At 37.9% G+C, this 22,012-nt stretch overlaps 2 protein-coding genes and 1 non-coding gene across 3 annotated transcripts; 1 reads left to right on the top strand and 2 right to left on the bottom strand.

Annotated features, from left to right (window-relative positions):
• The first annotated feature begins 237 nt into the window (after positions 1–237).
• LOC130464679 (small nucleolar RNA R71) lies at positions 238–339 on the top strand. The gene has a single exon (XR_008925041.1). It is a non-coding gene; the product is annotated as a small nucleolar RNA R71 (small nucleolar RNA).
• Positions 340–2,436: 2,097 nt separating this feature from the next.
• On the bottom strand, positions 2,437–15,308 carry LOC130463388 (uncharacterized). Its single transcript, XM_056832500.1, has 3 exons — positions 15,018–15,308; positions 3,923–4,210; positions 2,437–2,934 (listed from the first exon to the last, which is right to left on the bottom strand). Exons 1-3 carry the CDS (start codon positions 15,306–15,308, stop codon positions 2,437–2,439), a joined length of 1,077 nt encoding a protein of 358 aa, XP_056688478.1.
• A 1,474-nt stretch (positions 15,309–16,782) lies between these two features.
• Positions 16,783–18,563, bottom strand: LOC130462594 (uncharacterized). Its single transcript, XM_056831214.1, has 2 exons — positions 17,695–18,563; positions 16,783–17,587 (listed from the first exon to the last, which is right to left on the bottom strand). Exons 1-2 carry the CDS (start codon positions 17,734–17,736, stop codon positions 16,829–16,831), a joined length of 801 nt encoding a protein of 266 aa, XP_056687192.1. The 5' UTR covers positions 17,737–18,563; the 3' UTR covers positions 16,783–16,828.
• Between the last annotated feature and the right edge of the window lie 3,449 nt (positions 18,564–22,012).

Raw genomic sequence — 22,012 nt, 5'->3', positions numbered from 1 at the left:
GAGCATCAAACTTGGAGCTCAAGGCATGGATTGGATCAAGGTCGTACCTTCCTCCTTTCTTGTCACATTCTCTTCTATCATCGTTCCAATCTTCAAAATTTGGACCACATCATCAATGATGTCAAAAACCTCTTCCAAGCTCTTCTTCATGATTGGCCCCCCGGCTTCTTATCTAGGGCTGTCCTAGAGGCCTTAGAAAGCCCGTGGTAGAAGCAATGGAGAAGCACCCCCATCTCTATGCCATGATGTGGGCATTGGCGGAGAAGCTCATTGAATCTTTCCCATGACTCTTGAAGGGTTTCATCGGTCCTTTCCTTGAATGTCATCATCTTGGAGCGCTAGTCCGCGGTTTGCGCGGGGCTACTATATTTGTTGATGAATGCCTCCGTCACCTCATTCCAAGAGTTAAGGAGTTTGCCTTCAGGTCATCAAGCCATTTTCTTGCATTACCGATCAAGGAGAATTTGAAGAGTGCCATTCGTATGTATTCTTGGGTTACCCATTGTGTTTCACCATGGAGCAATAATCGACAAAAGTCTTTAGATGCTCCCTAGGACTCTCAAGTCTCGACCTGGTAAATTGGCTCCTTTGAACCATCCCAATAAGTGCGGGTCGTAACTCAAAGTCGGTAGCCTCCAAGGCCGGAAGTGAGATGGCACTTTGTGCCTCATAGGCCCCGAGGGCACCATAACTCCTCAAATCATGCGCCATTAGAAATGTATCACTTGTAATACTCTTGAAAGATCGGAAACTTTCCGTTTCTCCGTCTGAATCTTCTAGTTCTTCGTGCACAAAAGGAAAATCGTGTTCCTCTTGATGATCAATGTTGTTAGATGCTCGTTGCGAGCTTCGTCGCCTAGCACGAAATGTCCGCTCAATGTCCCGATCTTGAGGAATGAGGGGAGAGGCTCTAGGAATTCTTGGCATGCACACTCAAGCAAACATTAGCATTGACAATAAAAGGGAAAAGGAAAGCAATTAAAAGAACTAGACTCATACACTAAAAGCTACTAAACTTAGCCGCAACTCCCCGTCAACGGCGCCAATTTGATAAACGGAAAAACTAGGTCGTTGCTAGTCTTACACCTAAATCAATTCAAATACCTAAACTAACCACTAGAATCAAGTAGAGTGGCAAGCAAAGGGTCGATATCCATAGAGAATTGCGAATTTCGTAGCTAGAAATGCTAACATAAGCTAGTTCGAAAAGGGGTTGGTTGTTGAAAAAGAACATTCAAACTAAACGACTAGAATGATAAACAAGGATTAAAAACACTAGGGAATTGGGGTTCACCAAGGGGTACATGTAATAGGGGATTAAGGATTTGGGGATTAACTAGACTTGCAAAGACAAATTGAAAACGGGAATCGATCTTTAATACTCTCAAACAATGAATCATGCTTCCGCATCAACCCAAGGGCTAAGAATCAATCAAAAAAATCCGATCGAAATCATACAACGCAATGACTCACAATCCCTTGCCAAATCAATGCATCGTATTCCATTGACCAAGCAAAGTTACGTCTAACCAAGAAAGCAACAAAGAACCCCCCAACTTATACATTTAATTGCAAAAACTAATAAATCCTACCTTAAAACCCCATACATGGAAACCCTAGGCTACACCCAAACCCCTAGATGAAGACTACTCACTCATGGAATTGACCACAAATTTCAACATGCTATATTCAATAGGAGTATGCATTTTCGAATAATCAAGGCAAAAATCTCTAACCAAATGGCTTAAGCTAATTTCATCATGGCAATCAAATCTATAAGCAAAACCATCATCAACAATACAATCAAAATCACCAAATCTTAAAAGATTAGCAAAGAAACTAGTAAGTCTAATCATAAAGGATTAGGAAAATCTAAATAATCAAACAAGTAGGAAGGAAAAATATAAAAGTGCCTATTTTTGGGGGTTTTTGATTAATGAGAAAATAAGAGACAAAAGTAAGAAAAATCAGAAATTAATGACAATAACGCTCCCTTTGGTACAATGTAAAACGGTTTCAACCGAAAACAGTTTTACATGGAAAACCATTTACGGAGGAAATACATTTTCCTACAAGTTTTCCTTTGTTTGGTTTGAAGGAAATTGGTTTTCTTTTCTTATCATTTTACATTGTTTGGTACAACTGAAAAGCAACTTCACCAACTATCCCCTTCTTCTCTTTTCTTTTCTTTTTTATCCTTTACTTTAGGGATTGTTCTCCCTCCTTTTTACCAACTACAGTAGTATATACAAGTACATAACATGGAGTATTAATAAGTAGAGTCAATAATAATAATCAAAACCTAAATATTTCACTAGTAATATTATCAATAACATATGATCAAATATCCAAGTACTCAAAAATTTCACAAGCTTCGTATATAGTATAACTTGAAAGAAATAATAGTTCACAAACTCATTACTCAATTTCAACACTCTATGAATGTAGATACTTTACGAACTTTTGGAGCCAAAGCCTACGAAGTGATTCTCTCTTTGTTAAAAATGCTTTAGCTAGCATCTCACGCTCAACCAAATGATCAAAGGCGGCATCACGAACTAGTTCATCAAAATCCTCCATCTTCATTATCTCTTCATGAAGCTTTTCCACATCAAGTTGGTTGTTCGAGAATTTTTTAAGAGCACCAACGACTTCTCCTAATTGAGTAGATATTTGTTGCAAGTCACACCCTTCCTCTTCAACTCGAGTCCTCTTCCGATGTGGCCTAGGCTCTGAAGAAGTAGCACTCTCTGATTTAATTGGACCATTTTCAGTAGTGGTTGTCGGCCCCTGCCCACTCTCAATGCTAGTCACTTCAATGTCAGCAAATGACTTAGAAAAGTCTCCTCTAGCCATGTCTTTTCCATCAACAATTGATATTTCCTCGAACATATCAATTTTACGATTGAGATACCGCTCATGAGTTGGGTATTGCTGTTTAAAAAAGGAAGGATATTATGAGCAAGATTACAACTGAATTATGCATCTTACAACTAGTAGTACTCTGTATATATTCTGAAACAGACTTAACAACAGGTCATATGTACTTCTTGTTCCACTGTTTTAGTCAGACACCATGAAAAAGAGACACACGGATAGAGATCCAGACCCATCAATCACTTATTCCTAATTTACAATTTAAATTACTATTTATGTTACTATAATCCAACATTAAAAAAATAAAAAACACTTGCAGGAGACCATAATTAAGTTACTGATACACCAAAGACAATCAAAACCTTGTATTAAACAACATTAAGTGGAGAAGGGGTTTTGATGATGAGCAAGTGGATTTAAAGACAACCAGAATTCAGCTTCAGCATACTACAGCATCTACATGCATCTAAAGTTCTAATTATAAATCTGAAACATAACAGTTGCACCAATCTTAATACGGAGTAACACAAAAGGATATAGAAGAACAGAAGTTCCATCTGCCACTGTAAACAATTAAATTTAGAACTACATTCATAAGGAATCCTGACAGACAGGATGACTAATGCAACTCCAGATTCTGCATTTGTATAAAGATTTAGAAAATTCTCAACATTCTCGTCCAAATATTTAATCTTTCCCCTAGATTTGATTGATCACATAACATTCAATAAGCAAAACTTCAGTCTGTGTATCAACAAAAAAATATCCCATTTCCTGTGCAAAACATTCCCCATTTTGTTTTGTGATAACATTGCACGAGCATTTACAAAATTCCAGTGTACATATCAGCCAAATGAGTATAATTAAACTAAACTACAGGAACAACAAGAGAAAAGCAAGAAATAATTAAACTAAACTACAGCAACTAAAAAGTAAGGCAAAGCCACTGGAAGCGAGTTGCTGCAAACAGACTAAACTTTAAAAGATATGCAGCAATGAGTTATTTATTTACCTAAACATAAGTAATAAAAGCATTAGGAGATACTGTGACCATCTTCACGTTGTCATCCCATCCAAAGCCAGCGGTCCCTCGAAGTTTTGATATGATTCCCCATGTAGCTCTCACTGTCCTCATATGGTTCTCAACATGATCAGCAGTACAAGTAGTGTGAAATACTTCAGAAATATTCTTTGCAGCTGCTACAAAAGAACTAGTTCTGAAAGAGTTGTTTGGTCTGTTTCCTTTTCTCACTTCTTCAGCAAGAAATTCCAGCAATACCTTGGACATCGATTTTGACCAACGAAAATTCGCTTTCTTTTCTTCCTTTTTCACCTGCATTTGCATTTGAAAATACATATGTACAAAAGACACAATAAAGAGAATCAATGAGAAAAAGACAGCATTCTAATAAATCGATATAGTCAAGAAAAAAAATATAGCATTCTAATAAACTTTCATAGTTCACTCGATTACATATAAGTTTATCCCAGATGGTTGAGAATCAAATAGATGGATGAGTTTGATTACATAAGAGTTTACATTGTCCGAGGCTTCTTATATGCCTTATATGCAGTCCACATCGCCAATGATATGGCATTTCTCTTTTTTCACACACTCTTTTGTTTCTTCTCTCACTTCCCTTCGAGTAAGTGGTGCTCTTGCTGTTAGGTTATGATACATATGACAATTTCATAAATCATGCGGAAACAACCATTAAGCCAGGAATACATATTATTTACACATAATCATATAGCATAATTTAGATGCATATTCTTTGTTGCGTACCTTCCCTAGCTGCGCCCGAACCGAACAAGAACAAGTCTTTAGGACTCCAAGTGTCGTCCCTCCGTAGATAGTCCACAGCACGTCCGGATCCGCCTTAAGATTGACCAACTAGAATCGCCCTTAAGGTACTAGAATTTTCGGCACTATTGAGCAAGGAATGTGGCTGAATTTTTCTCTCAAAAACTCACTTTGAATACTTGAATTAATCTCTTAAAATATGTGACCCTAGGCACGTATTTATAGAGTTATGGAAAGGGAATTGTAATCCTAGTAGGACACGAATTAATTAAACTTAGAATCCTACAAGAACTCTAATTAATTAATTTATCCTTTTTAGGAATAGGAATTTAATCATATACTAACTCTAATAGTTTTAGGAATCATGAATGAACACAAAATCACACACACACGACAGCCACAAGGGCCGCCCATGCGCGTGCGTGCGAGCAGCAGCCCACGCAGCGAGGCCCACGCAGCCGTGGCCTTGGCGCACGCTGGGCCTGCCTTGCGGTAGGCCTGGGCGCTGCCTTGGCTGGGCTTGTGGCGCGCGTTTGGCTTGCTGGGCGATGGCCCGACTTCGTGTTGGGCCTTCGTCCGGCAGGCCTCGTCCGATGCTAATTCGTACGATACGCTTCCGATTAAATTCCCGGTTCCGGAATTCATTTCCGATACGAACAATATTTAATATTTCCGATTCCGGAATCAATTTCCGTTTCCGGAATTATTTTTCGATTCCGATAATATTTCCGATTCTGACAATATTTCCGTTTCCGGCAATATTTCCGATTCTGGCAATATTTCCATTTCCGATAATATTTTCCGATACGTACCATGTTTCCGTTTCCGGCAACATCTACGACTTGGTTAATATTTATATTTCCGATACGATCCATATTTCCGTTTCCGGCAATATCATCGTATCCGGAGTATTCATTTCTTGCCTGTGACGATCTCAGCTCCCACTGAAACCAAGATCCGTCGATTCCGAATATCCATAGATGGAGTATCTAATGCCATTAAATACTTGATCCGTTTACGTACTATTTGTGTGATCCTACGGGTTCAGTCAAGAGTAAGCTGTGGATTAATATCATTAATTCCACTTGAACTGAAGCGGCCTCTAGCTAGGCATTCAGCCCACTTGATCTCACTGAATTATTAACTTGTTAATTAATACTGAACCGCATTTATTAGACTTAACATAGAATGCATAATTGGACCAAGGGCATTATTTCCTTCAGTCTCCCACTTGTCCTTAGGGACAAGTGTGCATTTCCTAATTCCTTTGTCACTCGATGCTTGCTCTTGAACATAAGGTAAGAGTTGTCATCCTTATTATGTCCAGAGGTGTTCCTCGGTTTCAGAGTTCAACTGATCAAATAAACAGATAATCATAGCCTATGATTCATCCGAGCACGGCCATGCATTTCACAGTTTCTAGCTCTCCGAGTGGCCTTGTACAACTTTTAAGCATCTCATCCCGATTTATGGGAGGACAATCCCAATCTTGCGATCTTGAGATTAGACTTCGTTTGATAGGTGATTACCTGAGCGTTGCCTTTATAGCCTCCTTTTACGGTGCGACGGTTGGTCAACGTCAAAGCAACCAGTTCTCAAACAAGTAATCTCAAATCACTCAGGTATTGAGGATTTAGTGTCTAATAATTTTAATGAAATTTACTTATGACAGATTTTCATCTCTTACAGTAAAGTTTCATAGGTCTTGTCCGATACTAGTCTTCCCAAAGTAAGTATCTATGCAAATGATTATGACATTGCCATGTCCACATAGTTCAAGAAACAGAACTACTAGTCATCTTGCATTCTAGTCGTCTAACGTTTTCTATGCGTCCAATTTTATAGAAAACTTCGACTAGGGACCATTTTCAACCTTTGACATTCAAGTTCACTTGATAGACATTTCTTAGTCACAGGACTGGTCCTGACAGTCTATCTTGAATATTTCGTCAAATTTGAAGGGACTCATCATTTAATACTAAACCAAGATTAAATGGAATATGAAAATACATTTCATATATGATAAATGTTCAACCCCATTGTTTTACAACCATGGGCCTCAAACCCATCTTTAAAACAGTTCATGGAATTCAAAGCTATGCTTGATTTCCAGTGCTACAATGTAAGTGTTGCTTCTCACTTGTTGCATAGGTTTAGTTATCATGCTTTGCCAATCTTAATATCCTTTTCATCGAATGTTCTTCGAGATATGATGATAAGATCTTTTCGAGTTTGTTTATTATGTGATCTAGTCTTTCTTACTTCGATGGTGGTTTTACTCATTTTGCAATGAAGAACCATCAAGTTAGCAGACGTTTTTCTTGCTTCAAGAGTGGTTCTACGCATTTTTCAATGAAGAACCATCAAGCCAGCAGATAGGTGATCTACCCAAGTTCAGTGAAGAACTTTAAACAATCCTGTTTTATTGCTTCTTAGGCAATAATTACTTTTACTTCAACTGTATAGGTTGCTAGTGATGCTTTGTTTGGATTTACTTATCCAAGCAGTTCACAAATATGTGGAAGACTTTCCAGCTGTATCTTAGAACATAGAAATTAATATTTTAATTTCCCACGCAACAACTCATGGTCTCCAATCCATGTTGCCATTTCAAAACACGATGCTCTATAGCTCGTCCTCATCAATGGTTAACTCCAAAGGGTCTTGCTTGATCCTTTGCCAGTGTTTATGCGTGTAGCATCAATATTTAGCATATCTTTATTTCCTTGAGTCAAGAACTAATCTTATGTACCTTTTCAAGTACCATAAGTTTTTCTTGATCTCAATCTAGTTGATCTTCACTTAGATCAATAGAGATTGGTATATGTTCGTCATGCCCAAAGTCATACGATACGTTTTTGGCGATCCTCATATTATATCATACATGATAAATTCTTTTGCAGAATAATTCCCAATTGAATTCTATTCATGTAATTTTAGCTTGTCTAGTTTCAGTAGATACTAAATACAGCTAAGTTCTTTGACATATAATATAGGTTAAGAATCTCACTTAGATCCTTTGATGTTTTAACTTAGTAAATGCTTATACATAGTTCAAACATTCATTACTCAGATTTATTCATATGGGTCGAATATCTCCAGTGGAGACTTTCGTGTTTGATTTAGTAAATGCCATTACTTAATCCAAAACATTAATATAAGATCTTTGTAAACAGATCTTAATACCCAGTATGTACTAAGTTTCGCCATGGTCCATTATTGATGAATAATTTCAAATCTAAGTCATTAGCATTTGAATGTTATTTTACAATAGAGAGATATGTGTGTGATACACATAGGACCAATTAAGTTTTATGTACTCCCACTAAACTTCTTATATATCTATAAGAATCATGTACATTTTATGAAACTAAAATACTTATTAGCTTCACTAAAATACAATTCCAATTCCCAATTGCTTGCTTAAATCTGTACTTAGATTTTATAAGCTAGCTTTCCTTTTCAAGCATTTATTTGGATCCACAAATCCTATGACATACCATGTACATATTTTATTCCAACATTTGATTGAGGAATACGTTTTGTCATCCAATTGCCATATGTACCAATATGCAATCATTGCTTGAATTATAGACTTAAGCATTACGATTTTGCATGAGGTTTCAACACAATCCATACCATGAATTTGCTTGTAACCTTTAGCAACTAATCTAGCTTTGTGTGTGAACACAATTCCATGTTTGATGGTTTTTATCCTTAAAACAAACTTGCAACCAATAGGTGTTAAACTATTCTTGCAAATCAACAAAATTTCAATTTTGTCATCAAAACATTGAGTATGTTTTATGGCCTCTAACCATTTAAAACATTTGAGTCTATATATGGCCTCTAACCATTTTAGGGAATCTGGGTTTCGTCATAGCTTTCTTACAAGTTACTTCTAATAGTTTGACTGCAAGTTGTAGGTTTCTTTACTATCTAATAGAAGAATTGCATAGTTTCAGTGACCTGAACTCCATGTTTCTTCACTATCTAATAGAAGAATCTCATAGTTTCAGTGACTTGAACTCTATGCCTACTAGGGTATAGAACATCAAACAATAAAATATCAATAGCCACTTGAAAGTCCTTTGAATATTCTGTTCTCCTTGAAGCACTTGTAAAGTCTTCTAAGAGATGTCTATTCTTTAAAGTCACTTCTAAAGTCCTTAAAGAATAAGTTCGGATTTTCTGAAGCACTTTGAAAAGCCTCCGGAATCTCCGTTTATGTTTGTTGTTCGCCTCGAAGACTTTCGAGGTCTATTTTCTCCCACTTGTCATTTTGGAAACGAATCTCCAAAAGGACATTATTTCGAGCAAACAAACATTATGTTCTCAAAATTCGTGGTAGAAACAATACCCTTGTGTCTCATTTGAATAAATCACAATGAAACATATATCTATACTTGGGGCCTTAGTTTGTTGAATAACAAACACTAAGCTCCCACTGAGTTTAGGAACTCTTTAGATATATTATGAAAAGATATTTTGAAATTACTTTTCAATAGCTTTGACGAATTTGGTTTAGTTTGGTGGTAGTTGAGCATTTTGTTTTAGAAATTATAGGAAAAGTCTTTATGATTCATCATTAATCGAATCAAGTACTAATTGACTTCGATTATTCCAACTAAGATATGCCATATCTTATGGACCTAGATTGTGAAATTACAACACACAATCATTGATGATCATATTTGGTCTCAAGTAATCATCAACATGATCTAACCTAGATCTTTATGATTTCTTGCCAAGTGGGATTTATACTTCTGAATCTTTGAACTAGCCAAACAGATTCAACTTATATCACATTTGAGTAAATAAACCTATATTCACTCAAATCCATGTGAAATAATAAAGTCATAAAATCTTTCTTTATCTTTGAACTCCATTGTCTAGGCGTTCTAACAATAGTTCATATCTTATGTTACTTTCAACAAGTAAGACTAGTTGTCTTAAAATGATCTAGAAATCAATCAACTTTCAAAAGTCCATTAAAATAGAGCTTTTGAATGTTAACTTGTTGATATGGTCTAAGCAACAATGCCAAAGATTAGTGGAACTCAAATCAAGGGGTTGATTTGAACCTAGTAAAGTTTTATTGTTAAAGAGTTGTTTGTTTTAATCAAGCATATTGACTCAACCTGTAATTGACCATTTTATTCAAATAAACAAACAAACAAACAAAAAATTGTTTTTGTTCTTCTGAATGTGAGTCTTTCTGTGTTTGAAACAGAAATTTAGGTATGCTGATTATGGAACAAAATAGCCATTAAGTTCCAGCCTTGAAAGGACTTAAAACAAACTAGATGACCCTACAACTAATGTAGCATGCTTCATTTCCCACTTGTAGGTCATTAGTGTAGCCTAGCTTCCATTGTTTGAGTTATTACTGAAGTAAGAACCTCAAGCGGTATATGATACCAAGGAAGTTTGATTGCTAGGTCATTTCTCTTTAAACATAAACTTATAGGTAGAAACGGAATCGTAAATTCCTTTCATTTGTTCCTCGTTTTCCTATTTCTTGTACCCTTTCTTATAGTCTTAAGAATTGAATTCTTTAGTGTTGACTTTTATACTTTGTTAGACATGTCCAATGTCACCAACAAGGTTCTTTACCATTTTAATTTATGTTGAATATTTTGTTTCAACTAGATGATCTTACAAGAAGCTTCTAAAGTTCTCTAAGCATCGATCTATTCGAATGTCTAGGGACTAGACTCATTCGAGAATTAAATGGAAAAAGATTTTAGGTTGTTAACCATTGGTAAAGCTGAGCGTTTAAACTCAATGCTTTATGATCTCAAAACTACATTGTATTTTGAATTCACAAGCACCAATCGGTTTGCCATTCGACTTTGATACTCGAAAACAACCATAAAAGTCGATATAAGAAACGTACATTTTAAATTGCTCACTTTCTCTCATTTCCGTGAATCGTTCTTGGATTCACTACCAATCGAGGAAATTTACTGTTACCTTTCTAAAATGATTTATTGCAGTGCAAGATATTTAATTATAAACAATAATTAAAACATACATTGAAGCATGCAAAGTCTAAACATTTATCATGAGTAATAACTTGAAAATTAAAGCAATCATGCAATTTCAACAAGTTATTAGCATTTTATTCGAATTATGTGTTCCGGCAGGTGTGAATAAAATGATTCCAAGACCCTAAAACCATTGAAGAATTAAGCACAGTTTGTCGACTCAATTCTAAAACATTTTAGGTAAGCAAAAGCCTTTTGCTAATAGTCTAGAAACTACTCTTGGTTGATAGGTACGTCTAAGAACTTATTAGGTAAACCTATCGATTTTGCCACGACATAAAAGGACTCCTTACTTATATCGTTGAGTTTCACCAAAACTAACATGTACTCACAATTATTTGTGTACCTTGCCCCTTTAGGACCAATAAGTAACACATCGCTGAGCGAAAACTATTACTAGATTGATGTAAAGGATATCCAAGCAAGTGTATATTTTGGCATGGCACCTTTTAACTCAATTTTTTTAAGTTTGGAACTTAAGGCTCTTACTATGTTGGTTAGATTTTAAGTGAACTAAAATCCTTAATCATGCAACATAATCAAGCTTTTGATCTCATGCATTTTAAGACATATTTAAAAGCAATAAATAACTTAAAACATGCATAAGATAAATGTGATCTAGTATGGCCCGACTTCATCTTGAAGCTTTGACTTCAAAGTCCGTCTTGAAAATCTCCGTGGGAGGCACCATTTTCTTCAAATAGGATAAGCTATAACTAATTACAACTATTTGATGGTACGCAGACCATATTTGAATTGAAAAATAACTTTGGTACTTTAGACCAATTACATTCAAATTAATGGTACGCAGACCATATTTTCTATCCTATTTGGGCCATACTAGTCACTTCATAACCTGCAAAACAGTACATATACAATATATACCATTCACCCATTCATTATCATGAATGGCCCACATAGCTGGTTAGTAAAACACATTATGCATCACGTAAACATTTGCAGCAATTAATCAAGGGCACCAATAATCTACCAATTATTCAGTCCTTATTAATTCTAATCAAGTTGTTTTAACCTTAAGGATTCGTAGACCTAATCAAGAGTTTTATGACTAAAAGGGCTCCCACTTAAACCAATAAATTCATATGCTTTACTAATTTTAAACATAAAAATGTATTTCAAGTCTAACCGGAAACATACAAATTTAATTAAAATTTAAAGCTCATATAAATTTATAATTGAATCCAAAAAGTTTAATTTAATTTCAGTCGTATTTAAATTAATTCATGATTTTAATTTTAGTAAAATAATTAGAATAAATAAAATTTATTATAATTACAATATTCAAAATTAAAATCCAAGAAAATAATTTAAATTATTAATTTTAAAATTAATTAAAATTACGTAAACTGAAAATTTTCAAATTAAACATTCAAAACGATCTAATCGCAACGCAAACACCCTTCACATTGCACGCCCATGGGCCGCACGCACACAGCCATTGCTGGCCATGTGCGCGCAGCCCATGCGCTCGTCGCATAGCTGCTACATCTTCCATCGCAAGCCATCGCACGCTGTGGTGCTCGCTGCGCGCGCGCCAGCGCTCGACGCACACGAGCCATCGCTCGCAGTGCGCGCTAGCCAGCGCTCGCTGCGCGCGCTCCATCGCTCGCTGTGCGCGCGAGCCATCGCTCGCTGTGCGCGCGAGCCATCGCTCGCTGTGCGCGCGAGCCATCGCTCGCTGTGCGCGCGAGCCATCGCTCGCTGTGCGCGCGAGCCATCGCTCGCTGTGCGCGCGAGCCATCGCTCGCTGTGCGCACGACATCGCTCGTTGTGCGCGCGACATCGCTCGCTGGGCGCGCGACATCGCTCGCTGGGCGCAGCGCTCGTGGCACGCGAGCTTGCGCTCGCTGCGCGCGAGGCTGCGCGCTCTTGCGCGAGGCAGTGCGCGTTGTGGCGCAGCCCGCTTGCTGCCCACACGCGACTGCCTTGGCTTGCCTTTCGCCCATGCCCATTTGTTCATAGCTCGTGGCCCACGACACAAGGCAGGGCTGCTGCCTTGTGCTCGTGCACCATGCCTTGCTCATTGCATTCGTGCCGCACGGGCGACGAGCTCCCTTGCTCGTCGTCGCATGCCCGCATTATACAACACCCCTTAAGGGTAACACGAAGCGTCCATTGCTTTGTGCGTGCAAGTTATATGAACGAATCGCATAAAAATTTAAAATTTATATTTAAAATTAATGACAAATTAATAAATAATATTAATTTCATAATTTTAGGGCAAAAAATCGAAAATTTATTATTCAATTGATTTCTGATTGTCATGGATTCAAGTCTAGGTCATAAAAATTTAAAATTTATCATAAATTTACAATTTTTATGGTGGTTTTTAATCATAGGTTTCTAATTAAATCATAATTAATTATGAAAATCAAATTAATTCTAAATTATTCTAATTTTCAACAAATTAATCATAATTACAAATTAGATTGCATAATTAACAAGGCTAGGCATTCAAACTTGTTAAACATATACAGTAGGTCAATCAAAAATTCAAGATTTATCAACAAGAATCGCAAATATTTAATTTAACATCTTAAATTTACGAAATTTTGCATTCGAAAAACTAAAACCTTCGAAAAGTCATAGTTAGGCTTCGAATTTGAGAATTCTGGGTTCGGCAGAAAAATATTATTTTTGTCAAAATTTTAGAATGCCTTTTACATGCGGAATTGACACAAAAATCACTCGATTTGGATGAGTAACGAAGAAACTGCCGAAAAACTGCGTACGTATAATTAAATAAACGCAATTTTCAATTAATTAACAATTACGAAAATTAATCACCCCTTTTAATTCTTGCAAATTTGTAATATTTAACCATGTTCATGCAATTTAGATTATGAAAATAATAAGGGGCTCGTGATACCACTGTTAGGTTATGATACATATGACAATTTCATAAATCATGCGGAAACAACCATTAAGCCAGGAATACATATTATTTACACATAATCATATAGCATAATTTAGATGCATACTCTTTGTTGCGTGCCTTCCCTAGCTGCGCCCGAACCGAACAAGAACAAGTCTTTAGGACTCCAAGTGTCGTCCCTCCGTAGATAGTCCACAGCACGTCCGGATCCGCCTTAAGATTGACCAACTAGAATCGCCCTTAAGGTACTAGAATTTTCGGCACTATTGAGCAAGGAATGTGGCTGAATTTTTCTCTCAAAAACTCACTTTGAATACTTGAATTAATCTCTTAAAATATGTGACCCTAGGCACGTATTTATAGAGTTATGGAAAGGGAATTGTAATCCTAGTAGGACACGAATTAATTAAACTTAGAATCCTACAAGAACTCTAATTAATTAATTTATCCTTTTTAGGAATAGGAATTTAATCATATACTAACTCTAATAGTTTTAGGAATCATGCATGAACACAAACTCACACACACACGGCAGCCACAAGGGCCGCCCATGCGCGTGCGTGCGAGCAGCAGCCCACGCAGCGAGGCCCACGCAGCCGTGGCCTTGGCGCACGCTGGGCCTGCCTTGCGGTAGGCCTGGGCGCTGCCTTGGCTGGGCTTGTGGCGCGCGTTTGGCTTGCTGGGCGATGGCCCGACTTCGTGCTGGGCCTTCGTCCGGCAGGCCTCGTCCGATGCTAATTCGTACGATACGCTTCCGATTAAATTCCCGGTTCCGGAATTCATTTCCGATACGAACAATATTTAATATTTCCGATTCCGGAATCAATTTCCGTTTCGAACAAATATTAAATTTTTTTTTTCCGGAATTATTTTCCGATTCCGATAATATTTCCGATTCTGACAATATTTCCGTTTCCGGCAATATTTCCGATTCTGGCAATATTTCCATTTCCGATAATATTTTCCGATACGTACCATGTTTCCGTTTCCGGCAACATCTACGACTTGGATAATATTTATATTTCCGATACGATCCATATTTCCGTTTCCGGCAATATCATCGTATCCGGAGTATTCATTTCTTGCCTGTGACGATCTCAGCTCCCACTGAAACCAAGATCCGTCGATTCCGAATATCCATAGATGGAGTATCTAATGCCATTAAATACTTGATCCGTTTACGTACTATTTGTGTGACCCTACGGGTTCAGTCAAGAGTAAGCTGTGGATTAATATCATTAATTCCACTTGAACTGAAGCGGCCTCTAGCTAGGCATTCAGCCCACTTGATCTCACTGAATTATTAACTTGTTAATTAATACTGAACCGCATTTATTAGACTTAACATAGAATGCATACTTGGACCAAGGGCATTATTTCCTTCACTTGCATCTTGTGAATTCATCTCCATGTCAACTTCTCTTGCAATTGGGTCATTTGGATCTACGCCTCTAAGGTAGTTGTGTATCAAACAACAAGCTAGAACCACATCAACTTGTGTTTTGAATGGCCAAAATGGCTCGGCATCCAAGACACGAAACCTCTTCTTCAGTACTCCAAATTCCCTCTCTACACACATTCTAAGTGAAGAATGGCGAAGATTGAACAACTCTTTTTCATTTTCATGAGGGTTGTTAGTATACTCTTTCAAATGATAACGGACTTTCCTAAATGGAGGCATAAAACCTTTACGATCACCGTACCCTCCGTCAGCCGGATAATACTTGTTAGGTTATGATACATATGATATTACATAAATCATGCGGAAACAACCATTAACCCAGGAATACATATTATTTACACATAATCATATAGCATAATTTAGATGCATACTCTTTGTTGCGTGCCCTCCCTAGCTGCGCCCGAACCGAACAAGAACAAGTCTTTAGGACTCCAAGTGTCGTCCCTCCGTAGATAGTCCACAGCACGTCCGGATCCGCCTTAAGATTGACCAACTAGAATCGCCCTTAAGGTACTAGAATTTTCGGCACTTTTGAGCAAGATGTGTGATTGAATTTTTCCTCAAAAACTCACTTTGAATACTTTTAAACTCGTTATAAATTGTGAACCCAGGCCACATATTTATAGGGGTATGGAAAGGGAATTGGAATCCTATTCAGATACAAATTAATTAAACCTAGAATCCTACAAGAACTCTAATTAATTAATTTATCAAATAGAATTAGGAATTTAATCATTAACCGAACTCTGCATGTTTTAGGAATCGTGCATGAACACAAACACTTACGCACACACACACACGGCAGCCACGATGGGCCGCCCATGCGCGTGCGTGCGAGCAGCAGCCCACGCAGCGAGGCCTACGCGAGCTACAAGCCCACGTAGCTCCTGCGCGCGCTGTGCGCGCTGCCACGGCCTGCTGGGCCTGGCCTTGCGCTGGGCCTGGCGTGGCCTTGGCTGTTCGTGTGGCGCGCTTGGCTTGCTGGGCGATGGCCTGGCTTCGTGCTGGGCCCTCGTCCGGCAGGCCTCGTCCGATGCTTATTCGTACGATACGCTTCCGATTAAATTTCCGATTCCGGAATTCATTTCCGATACGAACAATATTTAATATTTCCGATTCCGGAATTAATTTCCGTTTCGAACAAATATTTAATATTTCCGTTTCCGGAATTATTTTCCGATTCCGATAATATTTCCGATTCTGACAATATTTCCGTTTCCGGCAATATTTCCGATTCTGGCAATATTTCCATTTCCGATAATATTTTTCGATACGTACCATGTTTCCGTTTCCGGCAACATCTACGACTTGGATAATATTTATATTTCCGATACGATCCATATTTCCGTTTCCGGTAATATCATCGTTTCCGGAGTATTCATTTCTTGCCTGTGACGATCTCAGCTCCCACTGAAACCAAGATCCGTCGATTCCGAATATTCATAGATGGAGTATTTAATGCCATTAAATACTTGATCCGTTTACGTACTATTTGTGTGACCCTACGGGTTCAGTCAAGAGTAAGCTGTGGATTAATATCATTAATTCCACTTGAACTGAAGCGGCCTCTAGCTAGGCATTCAGCTCACTTGATCTCACTGAATTATTAACTTGTTAATTAATACTGAACCGCATTTATTAGACTTATCATAGAATGCATACTTGGACCAAGGGCATTATTTCCTTCAATACTTTCCTATATATGTAAATAAAATCGCAAATCATTACCAAATTATCAATCAATCTACAACTACAAAAAATAAGAGACAACAAATACCTTGTGGAACCTTGAACCCCCTTCTTAGTGCATCACCTAAGACCTTCGAATCATGCGCAGAACCCTCCCAACCAGCAAGAACATAAGTAAACTTAAGGTCAAAATCAACAGCAGCTAATACATTTTGTGTCGTCCCACCCTTCCTACCGCGAAATCTATCTTGCATCTCAATAGGAACAGATGCACGTACATGTGTTCCATCTATAGCTCCTATGAAATCCTCAAACCATGGAAAGAACCTAGGGTTGTTTTGGATTTCTGGTTGAAGTGTAGTTGTTGGTGGTTTCACAAATTCTGTGTACAATCGAAGGATAGCTTTAAGCACAATGTGAAAATACTGATGTATGGTCCAAGTTGACCTAAAAAACTTCCCTCCAATTGCTCGAAACCTTACATTATGTCCCAACAAGTGTAAAAATACAAGTACTTGCTCCTTCACACTCATTTGACGACACTCCCACAGTAGTCCCCTCTCAACTAAAATATTGCACAAGCTAAAATAAGCAGCGGGTCTCATACGAATCTGTCCTAGACAATGAGTATCACCACAATATAGAATACTATTGATATTAGCCTCCCTCAAACTATCCCTATTCACGTAAGGTTGCCTTATTATTCTAGGCCCTCTATTTCTAGACTTATAAACTTCAAGAAAAGCAAGAACATAACCAATAATGGTTGCCACAGCACCAACAATCATACCTTTTAATTCACGGGTCATCTACAATAACATAAATAAACAACAATTATCAGAGAATCATTTCGGGGACTAGTGTAACCAACTAAACATTACCATACAGTAATGGACTTTGAATGTATATTTATTACCTGAACTGAACTTTGAGTTGATACTCCGTGATCCGACTCCATGCTAGCATACAATCTGATAATCAACAGACAAAAAGAAACAAGTATTAGTTGAGGCAATTCATCAAACACTTAAAGGGTATGATACAAACATACAAAATATGGAAAAAAAAACCCATTGAGGCATTTCATCAAACACTTTGAGGGAAGAACACTCCAAGGATACAAATTATCACAAAATAATATGATTGATTTTTAAAACAGAAGCCTTATATCCAAATCGTTCCCCTCCTCATTTCCTCAGTATTTATAAGTTCGCGGAAGCCAATGGTTAATGCTTTGAACACAGGGGATTTGCAATAATTCACAACTTTAACTGTATTTTTTGATGCAATTTGCTAACACATTACACCAGCATATAGCCAAACTTTTCATCATCATCATTAATTAATAAACAATCACCAAGTATAATTTGATTCCCGTACTAGATTGTGCTGAGATCAATCAGACCAAATTTTGAGCAAAAACACCCAAAAACAATAAAGTTGAACACAATAAAAACCCTAAATCAAATTATATCAGATAATAGAGAGAGAATAGAGAAGAGGAAAATACCTATTTCGATTTGAAGTACCCCACGCTGAGAGGAGGAGGAGGAGATCTGAGAGGAGAGAGCTTTGATTTGGGAACGAGAGAGTAGAAGGCTTGCTTTTGGGAACGAGCGAATAAGAAACTGAAAACTGTTTTCCCTTCTTATTTGGGGGAAAACGTTTTCAGTGATATGTAAAATCATTTTCAGCCCAACTTTTACATCAGACATCTGGCCCATACCAAACAGCGTAAAACTCGGAAAAGTGTTTTCCGGGAAAAGGTTTTACGCCCTACCAAACAGAGCCTAAATGGAAATAAGAGTTGAAATTTTTTACAATGAAGCTTCAAATCCAAGATTAGGGAGAATCCTAAGCAATACAATGAGCAATGAATCAAGTTCTCCTCCTTTCTCTCTCTAAAATAAATTTCAGACTACTTTTGTAAAAAAACTAGGTATTCTAAAAGTTCCTAAAATGCTTTAAATAGTCCCGAAAAAATGGCTCAGCGCTGGCAGCAGGTTCCGCCGAAAAAAAGAAAGTCCGGCCGAACTAAGAGGCAGGTTCGGCCGAACATGAGGAGAAACAGGAACTGCTCTTGGAGAGGTTCGACCGAACTTTTTAGGGGAGTTCGGCCGAACATAAGGAAGTTCGGCCGAACCTTCAAAATTGTTCGGCCGAACTTCTGGGCTTGTGTGCTTCAGAAATTCTGCTTCGGTTCGGCCGAACACTTCTAAAGTTCGGCCGAAAATCTTGAGTTCTTGATTCCTTAACTCCTTTTTCCACTTCGATCTTTCCTTGGGTACCGTTGACTTCCATTGAATTTTCCGTCTGTTTTACTTGTTTTCCTACACATTAACAAACCCGTGAAAAGCAAAAGCTTGACAAAAAATAAGAAAAACAAGGCGAAAGGACGGTAATTAGGAAAAACTGAGTCAACTAAGCATGTAAGACCAAAGGGGATTAAAATAAGCACAAAAGAGGAAGAAAACAAACAAAAAGAAGAATAAAAAGAGGCAAAGTACTATCCTAAGAGTGACATAAATGTCACTCATCACCATGTGCTTGCGGTTTGTCGTTCTCGCATCTTATCTTATGCCGATTTTGTTGATCCTTTCTTCACCACTGTCGAGATAGGAAAACATACTTGAGGAGCTTTCATCCACTTCTTGATGTTCCCTATTGGTCTCCTCATACGAGGGTGAGAAATGTATGAGACACACACTTTAGTCAAGGAGTTGTTAGGGATACGTCTAGCCTGGTGATGATCAAAAACCTGTTCTTGAGGCGACACTTCTATCACGCCCCTCCTCCCGACGCTGATGATATTGTTGTTGAGAGATTTAGAAGAGCCTATATTCTTGCACTTATGAGGTCCATTTTGTTTGTTGATAAGAGTGGGGATGTCGTGCAGCTCATCTACTTGCCATTGGTTCGCGACTTGGGTAGAGCTGGGACATACAGCGGGGGGAGTGCGACACTTGCTTATTTATATCGGCAGATGTGTCGAGCCTTTTGTAGAGGAGCTCGTGACATTGGTAGTCCACTTATACTTCTACAGTTATGGTCATGGAAGTATATTCACATTGGTTGTCCGAGGATTTCAAGAGTTCGCGATCCTCCACCTCTCGACCCTAAGCGTCCTATTGAGGACGAGGACGATCCATCCATTCTTGGTACTCAACATGAACGTGAAGTTGACCCATTAGCATTAAGGTAACTACTTCGATAAATTAATTAATTTGTTTTCATTTGATGGTTTATTAACACTTTACTTGTTTTGTTTTGTTAGTTGGATTAGGGTTCACTTTTCATGTGGCCATACAGCTAGTGGACTCTCTTACTATAGGGATGCACTTGACCATCAAAACGAGACACATGTATTAAATATCTCATTTTACTAATTACTCTAATGTTTCGTTGGTTTATTAGTATAGGAATGAATAGTTGGTCATGTTCGGTGTTTGAATTTTCAACAAATTTAAGAAATGTTCACACCTAAAAATCAAATAATGTTCACCTAAATTCAGCAAATTTAAGAAATGTTCACCTAGATTCAGCAAATCAACAATTACTGTATGGAATTATTTCAATTTGAATTGTTTCAAATATATGGCTTACCAGAAACCAAGGGACATAAATTGATTCTTATATTTGTTCTTTTTTGTCTTTTATGGAATGCATTTTTTTTAATTAATACTCACTTTTTACTTAATGTAGATGACTTGGCAACCATATACAGAGCCGGTACTTGGTTTATTACCCGAGAATTGTAAATGTGATAGAGATATATGACGCTCAGTTGCACCGTTGATTTGCTTTGACATTGTTGAGTACCACTACCCAAATCGAGTTATGCGCCAGTTTGGATTGGAACAGTTAGTCCCCATTGCGTGTGACACGAGTGTTTATCTTCATAACGTGAATCGACGCATAAAATAAAGAAGTTTGAAGAGATATCGCAAATATGTGGATGAGTGGTGTGGTCGTGAGAGTCGGATTGTTCAAGGCACTCCTTTTTCCGGTCATCGCGAGAGGATGAAGGGGTATATGGATTGGTATTGTCGCATCGTTGGACTCCTCATTACTCCTGTTACACGATCACTCCCCTCCACTCATTATCAACCGTCTTCCTCTGATATTATTTTGGTAATAAATCCTATTTCATTTTCATATATAATGTTTATGCTCATAACTAATTATGAATACTTATTGTTATTTCACTCTTTTTTGTAGCCTCATGCATTGGCTGATCTTCCCTCAAGATGCACTCGAGCTGTGAATTCTGCGAGAGAGATATCGCCCGATCTGACCCTTTCCTTAACTCTTACTACGTTAAGAAACTTGGGTTCATCTTGCAGTGACACCTTATCGAGAGTGGGGAAAGATCATAATATCCTTAAACAATATGATTTAGCCTCGTCTCAATCTACACCCGACACCTCATCCTCACATAGTATACAAATCCCTCCATTGATGTGTCATCCTACTCATCATTGTGTCTCAAGGGCGTAGTTTCGACCACCACGTGCACGCCCTCCCCATCCTCCTTTACGCCCTCCACACCCTCCTCCACTACCAGTCTCACCACCTCTACCTAGCCCTCCTCCTGGCCGTATTGCATCTCCTCTTGCATCACAAGTTATTTCATCTCCTTTTTTGCCCCTTCTCACTTACCGACGACAAAAATATTGCATTCATAACCATCGTTCGGAGACAATTACCAAGGTGGATGAGTCCTCACTTTCATCGTCCGAACACGAAAAGAAACAACGTAGAACTTGATTTTGGTGGCATTAGAAACTCATGTGTAATGTTTTGTTCTTTTTGCTCGTAATGTAACTATTGAAACCTTGTGATTTTGTTTCACGTTACTGTTTTAGCAAGAAAGTTGAAGATGAAATTTTTTTGTGCCAATTTTTTGTTTGCAATTTCTGTGGTCTAAGAGTTATGGTTTGGTTGGTTGGTTTGGATTGTGGAGGTTGTTGAAGCTGTTTATTGTTGTTGGAGGTTGTTGGAGCTTGTTTGATTTGCAGGTTTGTCCGGAGAATCTCAGCCTTTTTGTGGCTCCAAACTGGAAATAGGAAGTTGTAAAAGCCAAGGCAAAGGAAACCGCCAACTCAATTCAAATGGCGGTTTATCTTGAAAGCAAACCGCCATCTGAGTTGGCGGTTCAAATTTAAACCGGAAAAAAAAAATACTTTTCTCTTTGTCTTACTAACGTGGATGATAGAGTGAAAATAATGGTAATG

The sequence above is a fragment of the Spinacia oleracea genome, chromosome 6, assembly GCF_020520425.1.
Source record: "Spinacia oleracea cultivar Varoflay chromosome 6, BTI_SOV_V1, whole genome shotgun sequence".
In the NCBI taxonomy this organism is placed as follows: Eukaryota; Viridiplantae; Streptophyta; class Magnoliopsida; order Caryophyllales; family Amaranthaceae; genus Spinacia; species Spinacia oleracea.
This window is presented reverse-complemented; position numbering and strand designations above follow the sequence as displayed.